Source organism: Diplotaxodon limnothrissa, linkage group LG6 (genome assembly GCF_057381915.1).
Source record: "Diplotaxodon limnothrissa isolate DT_005_m linkage group LG6, D_limnothrissa_male_GT1.1, whole genome shotgun sequence".
Lineage (NCBI taxonomy): Eukaryota > Metazoa > Chordata > Actinopteri > Cichliformes > Cichlidae > Diplotaxodon > Diplotaxodon limnothrissa.
In genome coordinates, this window is record NC_140601.1 from 27313531 (window position 1) to 27322519 (window position 8989).

Consider the following 8989-nt stretch of genomic DNA (forward strand, 5'->3'; position numbering starts at 1 on the left):
GTTAGGCCTGCTGCTTTTTAAAAAAATGTGTTTACTATATGTCATACTCTGACGGCTTTGGATTTGTGCATTTTTACCATATTTGTATTCAGCTGTAATAAAGACGTATAGATTTATTTTGCTGGGATTATGTCATAATTAGTTTGTTTTAAAAGTGGAAAATGGAACAAGTCATATTGAAGCGTGTAGGCCAAAAGAACAATTTTCCAGGCAGTCTAGCAGTTATCGCCAAACTCATTCTGAAAGCTGATTTTTTTGGGGGGGGGAAATATTTGTGAAAATTACCATATGTATAACATGTAACCCAGGCAGTATCCTCCAGAAAAATTTCACTTTTATAACGTCAAGTATATTTTTCTTTGCTTTAACTGGCTTCTAACTTTTGCCCTGCACGTGACGCGTGTCCTCCACATGAATCTGCAACAAAACCAATTTTCTGCCAAGCCTAAATAATCCCTTATAAAAATACATGTCACGGAAAAGTTGACATTTTTAGGAAACATAGTGTTTTTGCAGGGCACTTTTGCCACATGTCAGCGCAACTGACAGATGAACTGAGAACATTCATGAAGACGTGTGGGAATTTTTTTGTGTGTGTGTGTGTGTGCGGAGGAAATGGACATATGAGCGAGCTAATAGCACAACGTCAACACAAAATGTGGATGTATTTTCTGAACACATTAATGGAACCCTAGAAACAAACATTCATCATGGCAAGAATGAAGGTAGCATAGTGTTTCCTATGCTGTGGTCGGACCATGTCAAATGAATGCACTAATGAGGCTTTTGTACTTTAAAAAAGTCCTCCCCCCTACAAAAGAAAAACAGAGAGGGACTGGGTTCCTTTTTTGTTTTTTTGTGTCCAGGAAATATATCTTGGGACATCAGTGCAATTAAAAGGACAGATACAGAGAGCTTGCAGTGTGTATGTATTTTGGGGATGTGTATACCCTATATGTATCAGACACGAGGAAACATTCAGGCATCCCTGGGCCTCTAGTGGGATCGTCGTTCACCAGGTAGGTGTCAGTAGCCTGAAAAACAGAGAAATAGTTATTCAGTTAAAATTGTTTCCATGTAGCTGAAAAGTCATGCTGCGAAATGTGGAACAAATACAGCACAGATTTTAGCCCAGCATATATTTTATATCATTTTAATATTTATTAAATTAAATATTATAATTGGATTTCGTTGCTCTTTAATAACATATAGTATATTTAAGAAGTATTGCAACATTTAAAGCAATCTCACAACACTCTGTTAATTTGTTTAAACCAGTGTAATTTAGATTGTGGCAAAACGAAATTGTGATTTTCCTTCCCTCCTCTTTGTGAGACGTAACCCTAAAATGTACCCGCTCCGTGTGAAACAGTCTTTTAACCCCAACTGGTTTCATTTCTCCACAGAAGCTCCACAACACTTGCACTATAAATCCCCAGTCAGATTGTCTGTAAGTACAAGGGTGTATGCATGCATATGTGTGTAGGTGTGCATTCAGGGAGCTTCATTTGTATTCTAAGTCAAGCAGGCAGGCGGGCAGGCAGGGTTCTGGCAGGGCCCGGAGCTGTGAAATAGGCTCTCCTTGCAGTTCTGCAGTTGATTGGATCAACCTATCCCACTCTACTTAGCCGAAGGGAGCCCAAATCCCACAGCCGCTGTGCCGTTCTGTGAAATCCTATTTCATTTCACAACTTTAACGGATAAAAAAGCATGCACACGCGCTTGTGCCAGCCCAAGACCCCATGCCACATTTATTCAGCGAACGGGAGCAGAGAGAAAACACTGCATGTGTGTGGAAATGCCGAAATGCACACGCATATAGTCTAACCCTCTTGAAAATATAATCGCCCATATGCATATACATTTTTTCCACACCCATGTTCACTCTGCCTCACGCGCAAACACACTGCAACACGTACCAGCGCACACACACACACCGATATACACGTGCATGCCACTTACGCAGACACACAGACACAAACCCCATGATAAGAGCCAGACGTTGGCAGACCACACAGCCCTGAGTTGTGGTGAAAACAAAGGCTATTCATATCCTTCGCAATGAGAGGTCTGTATGGCTAGCTCTCTTTCTCCCTCTCTCCCCAATCTCTCCCCTCAGCTTTTTATTACAGATAATCTGCACTCGCAAACCTTCCATTTTTCTGCAATTGTGCGATTCTTAATCATCTTTATTAGTCCATAAACATTGTTTTCTTTTTCCTATTTTTAGCCCTTTTTTATTGCTGAGGCTCTCGACTCCTTGAGGGGGCAACACGAGTTTCAAAATGATGATGAAGCTGGGATTCAGAGTCAGAGAGGCCTGCTGATAAGAGAGCAAGGCATTATGGGAATGGGGTAATAGAGTCCCTCACATCCACAAATACACATCCATGCTAATAGACATGCAGATCCACACACACACACACACGACAAAATGCAAGCACTCAGATTCTGCCAGGCCACATGTGTCTGATAATGAAATGACGCCTCTGATTGGCTGGCAGGCAGAATAATGGCCTGGATCCACGACACCTGTGGTGGGGTCCACAGCAGTGCGAGCCTGCTGACTACCAGCAAGCAGACCACAATGCATCAGGTGTGCTGGAGCCTCTGTGATTGGCTGTCCCTGGCCAGAAACAGCGTCAGGTGCACCAGCAAGCCTACTCTGATTGGTTGAGTCGAACCCAAAAAGCTGCGGGTGGGAAAGAGCTGTTTTTATTGGCTGCTGCTGCCCAGTGCTGCTGGTGAATGGGTGTCTGGCTGGATGGCAGTGGGACAACTGGGAGCGCTGACTATTTGAGAAAACCTTTTGTACATTTGTAGGTTTTCGTACCCCCAGAATCTCAGCATTAGCTATCATTTAACCTGACTTCAGGAAGAGCAACATAACACACATAAAACAAACAACCAAAAACCCCAACAACAATTGAACTCCAACAGTAGATAATTTGCTCTCATTTCATATTAACCATCCAACAAAGAGGAATTTAAACACCCACTTTATGTTCGCCAGAAAAACAGGTGTTGATGAACCTCAATCCTATTGTACAACAATGAATAACATGAAGCTAATGAATAGGCTAAGCTCTGTACCTGGCACTGGGGAGGCCAGAACATACTGATTCCCTTTGTAGTAAACCCCTAAAAAAAACTCCAGGGCCCCCAAACACTCTCTCCTGCAGCAGTGTATGAATTATATATTGTACTATATATATAGAACATATGCCCGGCCCATATGGCCAGCCCTGAGCGAAAAAATCTCAAAGCCCTGCTTAATTAACATTTTAGAGGGAAGATTCGGAGGCGGGAGATTGAGTCAGTGACCTATTTGGAGTCCATCATCGCCCAATGCAAATGTGTTAATTGAGACAGATTTTCCTACTTCACAAATATGTGGAGTAAGGGATGCAGTGGAGGATTTTTATTTATTTATTTGTCTGAGCCATCTGATCTAAGGTATCTGTATATGGTGTGTTTTAAGATGCCTTTCTTTCTGCCTTCACTGACAAAAGAAGACACTTCTCTTTCCTTGGCTCACTCGCTCTCTCTTTGGATTTAGTGTTGACGACCATATGGCCAAATTCTTTGGAGGTGAGATCTCCGAAACCTGCTCTCGCACTGCACGTACACTCACACATGTACTTACAAACACACCTCTACAGAGCTTTGTGTATGAAAGGCCCTGATGGTGGAATTTGTTCTCAGGTGGCTCCATTTTAAAGCAAATGAATGGCATCATATCAATGATCCCCCCCCCCCCCCCAACCACACACACATCGCCCCACCTTTCCTCGCTTTCTGTCTCTCTGCATATCACATTAGCAGTTACACACAAAAACACACACTTGCACACTAATTCACCACCTACACATAAAAACTTACACTTGTCACACACCTGGTGCAGCCCTCTCCTTGTTTCCACAAAACCTTTATCCTGGCCGCCCCACAATCATGAACCACAACCACTACCAGCACTGTTGATCCCGCTTTTTTCTTTTTTTTCTTTTTCTTTCTTTTAAAAAAACATGGTTATTATAACCACCATTGTGTCTCAACCATGTTTTTATCATCGTTATTTGGTGCCTGAAAAGCAACACTGCCAAGTTTAAGGCACAGGATGAAAATAGGGGGATGGGGAGAGGAAAACAGTCCAGCCAACCTGCGTGAGATGGCAACCACTTCAAAGATGCCAGGCCGCACCGGCGATCTGTTCCATGGTGTGTGAGGAGTGTATGAAAGGCAGAAATGGCCGCCGTGTGAATCCCTGCCAAAGCTGCCTCGGGGAGAAACGTTGGAAAAATACGATTTTTCACACAGCCTTCTCAGGGGGGGTGACGAGAAAACAGGGAGGCTAAGAAAGAAGATGAGAAACCGAGGGGCTGCATTAAAAAAATGATGGATGGATGGCTGAGTAGAGTGGGGCTAATTATTTCACTCCACTCGTGAGTCCTGAAGGTTTGCTTGGGTCAGAAGTACAGCCAAGACGCAGAGCTGAAGATTGCATTTGGCTTAATTGTGCAGTTGTGTTTTACACAATAATACTAAATGTTGGGATCCTGGATAAGGCGGGAGGCACATCGTGTGAAAAGCGAGTCTGTTCAAGAGGCCTGACTGCTGGTGTATTAAAAAAATAGATGCCTCGAGTAAAAAGATATTTGACTTGTGTGAGAAATTCATACAAGCTGGTTTGCGGTTTAATTTAAAGGTGAGGTGAGGTGAATCACCTGAATGCCAGATAGATAGTGAAACTACGCCAGCATTGCTTTATTAAAAAAAACATCTTTGTTGACCAAAACTGTTCGGTTAAACAGGTCTGAACAGAGCGCTCATTGTGACACACCCCAAGATGCACTTGGCCTGGCAACTTGCCTGTCCACTACTAATCTTGCTAGACAGGATAGGCTATGGCTGTGGCCTTATGATAATACCATGCCAGTTGTAACACTGAACTGAACCAGCAACATTTCACTGACACACTTGCTTGCACCAAACGCCCCCTTGGCGCATTAAGTAACCCAATGCCACTGGCACCCTTCTTTGTACATGGGTCCTTATTCATTCTCTTATTTGAAGGTCCAAACCACATTCAACTAAGGTCTAGCTACTCTGGTTAATGCATTTAACAATGAGGTTTGGGCTGGGACAATCAACCTATTGTGTCACACAAGGACTGATCCGTGGGGAGATTTTCTTGTGGTTATGGTTCTAATACAGTAGAGTTTACCACAAAGACCGGGAAGCATGGAGTTACACACACACACACACACACACACACACACACACACACACACACACACACACACACACACACACACACACAATGTGACTCAAGGAGGCAGCGTGTTGAGCTCATTTCAAATGTCTCACCCACTTCCATCTTAACTGAAATGGTACTTTGAAAATGTATTTAATAATCTGGTAAAAGGTTTACGCCCACCTCCCAACTTGGCACCAATAAGTTTCTTGACTTTTATTTGACTGACAGCTTCTGTGGTTGGCACGTTTTCTCTGCAACAACCGCAGCGCAACCAACTGTGAAATTATAGGCCGAGAATCAAAACAAAATGAGCATCGTATTATCACTGCCAATTACGAACAATTGTCTAATGTTTGGCTTACCTTAAGATATATAGACAGATAATTGGAAAGCTGACATCAGAAGACACATGCGGCCTAGAATTTGACATCTTGAGCATCTTGGGGCCTGTCTGTGTTGTTGTTTAGCAGGTATGACTGTGAGTCAGGGCAGCTGGGGCAAGAAAAAGTTTTTGGTAGGTGACCCCCTCGATGTCACGTAAGGCTGACATTTATAACCCATAAAAAAACACGTGACAACGTGTGGGCTATGCGCCCTTCATGTAGAGAGCAATCAGGGTGCTCGTGCAAAGTTGGCGGCCGATGATAAATGTGCAAAAAGTGAATGAACACTTCTGCTAATGCTCTTTAAAGTAATGCTGCATATACAGGCAATATTTGATCATGTCAGTGACCGTGAATCTATATATCTATCTATATATAAATATATAGATAGATATATATATGTGTGTATTATTTTTAAAGTGTTTTTGTTATGTATACTCACTCAGTATGATAAAGAGACAGATCTGTAATTATCCGAGTGCCAAGTTTATACATTTTTTCCCCTCCTGTATCTTTGGTGCTTATCATTTGTGAGATTCCGTGTGCATTCCCAGAAACATTATAATCAGATACGGTTTCAGTCTAAATAAACTCTCACTGTTTTATTTCTAAGGATTGACTGTTCTAAAACAGGTCTCAAACTTTCAGGAAGGTAGATGAGTGTGTAACAGCATCGATATTTGAGGTGAAGACGTGTGAGCAAGAGTAAGAGGTAAGAGTTATATTACAGGATTGTAATAGTGAGATACTGAAACATATCGGATGATCTACAAAGTATTTCACAGTGCAGTCTGTTATTTCTATGTTGCAGTAAACAACCATCACTATCACCTTAAAATACTTCACAGGTTTAGCAAATTTAATCAGAAATCTATGAGTAAAAATAGCTTAAACAAAATACCAAAAATAATGGAATCTTCTGCTTCAATCTCTTAAGTTGATTTAGCAATGATAATGCTGCATTTTTATTAGGACATTTTAAAACGTAAAGCTTTGAGTTAATAGAGATCACGTAAAGCTGATGGTCACAGCCTTGCATTTTCAATATTGCTGTAGCAGTTTTAGAGAAGATATTGATGATAAAATCTGATATTTATCTCCAAATGCTGCTGGATTTAGAGAGATAATGAGCTCATCGTCATCATCCGATTTTCAGATCAATATTAAATGCTTCGGAGGTGCTCTAATTTATGCTACTTGCTCTTTCTGAGGACTCTCAGCGCTTGTTCTGAGGGCACAAAGATGGTCTGTGTGTCACCTCACCTCCCCACCCCCTTGTAGTCGCTATAAAGTGTCATCAGCTACGCAAATGAAGTGCCCATTGATAAAAAAGAGCAGCCGCCTTCTGATAGAAAAGACTCGAGTCGGCGAGTGCAAGGTGGAGTAACGCGCGAGAGTCGTGCGCCACGTTAATTTATTGCGATTCTTAGGGCATAATAATAACCAGTACAGCAGTAATAATCGTCCACACACGATCACTGTGCGAGTCTTTAAGATTTACCTTTGCTTTTATTTTGTGTGACTTTAGCAGCAAAGATCAGACTCTGTCTACAGGGCCACTCGATGCACGTTAACGCGCCAGAAAGGAGAATTGCACTGATTTAAATGTGGAGAAAATTAATTTTGAACACATGCCATGCACATAATTATTACAGCTGCAGATATTTGAGAGCACTGTGGGAGAAATTTCACGAAAAAGAACTGCAACAAAAAAGTAGCTTATTGTTAACAAATAAATGAAAATCACTTTGGTCATAAAATGCACGGAGCTGTAGGAAAAACAAGGCAGTGTGTGAGAATAATATTTAACACTCAGCGCTCAGTACTGAATGTTTATTCAATCGCGGCTCATTTAGACGCTTTGTAATTACATTTGGCAGACAAACGAGTTGAGTTACTTTTACATCTGCACGCGCGCATACACGCACGTGCACAGGGACGCACACAGGTGTGTTGTGGCCCAGAACTCTAGCACCAAATCCATCCGCAACAAAAGTTCTTTACAAAGAAATTAGAGCCCTGAAATAAGTGCAAGCATGTTTTGTTTATTTCCAGCCCTATAGACTTTACCCTATAAAGCCAACAGAAAGGAACTATTGAGTTACACAGCACGTACCATTATAGCGTGGGGAGATCTGCCAACCCTCTCAATGCCCCATTTTCCTTTAAAAGTTCAGCTTCCAAAAAAGTGAGAGAGGGAGTGAGAGATGAGGGAGGAAGACTTAGTCTCTTCGCTGTTGCCGGAAGCAAAAAAGGACCTTTAAACACGTCGGCTTTAGGCCCAGATAGAGAAAAAAAACACGCTCTTTCAAAAGTCGGTCCACTCTGAAAGCGATAGAAGGAAACGAAGACACCAGCTCCGAGCCTTCCGTCTACCGCTGTTTGGCGTCAGATGCGCCCATGTCCCGCAGAAAGAAGTGAGGGAGACGTCTGCGTCTAAGTCCCGAGGTGCGTCCTTCGGCGGCAAAACTCCAGCAGACTGGGAGATGCTAAAAAAAAAACCCTCCCCGAATTAATACTGATAATACGGGTTTAAAAAAAATCAAAAAAATAACCCAAAATAATAATGGACGGGAGAAGTGACGCAGAGTAAGTTTTGTTTCTATTATTTTTCCGTGTGCAGCCTTTGCGGTCGATCAGCTTCTGTGTCCAAAACGTGTCCAAAAGCAGCTGTCTCCTATGCCGCGCGTCCGATCTGTTTTACCCTCGTATCTCTCTCTCTCTCTCCTCTCTCTTGATCCGAACGCACACAAACACACGCAAGCACACGCACGGAGTTACACGCAAACGGGGGGGACACCCCTGGTCCCTCGCCGCCTCCTCCTCAAAGCTGACGAGATGAAAGAGCAGCTTGCGTCGTGCCTCTTCAAATCGCTACAGCCTCGCCGATAGAGGAATGCCTGTACAGCGATACGTCGTCGGTCGCGGCTTCGGCGGGGCTCTGGATGCCTCGGTGCGTAAAAATGGAAGCTCGCCGTGCGCTCCGGCAGCGATAGATTGCCTTGCTCTTCCCTCCCTCCCAAAATATCAGCCACTAAATAGCTCACCTCAGCAGCATGCGCCCTGTTTACACTCACATACACAAAATAATAGACGGGGAATTGGGGCAGTTGTTTACAGTGGGGGGCCGGTGCTTCAGGCGGCAGCGTCGAACTGGTGAATTATTAGGTGAATTATTAATAAAGCGAGCGGTGTGCAGTCTGTCGCGGAGAGAGCGGAGCGGCCAGGAGAGCAGCTGGGGCTTTAGGAGCATTAGGAGGACCAGAGGCTAAATCACGGGCTGCAGGGATTAGAGAGCTGCGCCGGCTCCTACCTACCGCCTGAAGTTTGCAGAGTGACTCTGTGGGGA

General features: G+C 43.3%; 1 protein-coding gene across 5 annotated transcripts in view; it reads right to left on the minus strand.

Annotated features, from left to right (window-relative positions):
- Positions 1–8660, minus strand: part of LOC146630721 (nuclear factor 1 X-type-like) — a 110275-nt gene extending 101615 nt beyond the window's left edge. Inside the window, exons 1-2 of one of the 5 annotated variants that reach the window (XM_085354924.1) lie at positions 7757–8660; positions 951–1034 (exon numbers count right to left, since the gene is read on the minus strand). In XM_085354924.1, coding sequence (XP_085211050.1) covers positions 951–1034; positions 7757–7759 — 87 coding nt within the window. In that variant the 5' untranslated portion in view covers positions 7760–8660. The remainder of the gene's footprint in view (positions 1–950; positions 1035–7756) is intronic. The other 4 variants (XM_085354929.1, XM_085354925.1, XM_085354931.1 and 1 more) reach the window with 4 other exon arrangements.
- Positions 8661–8989: the final 329 nt, after the last annotated feature.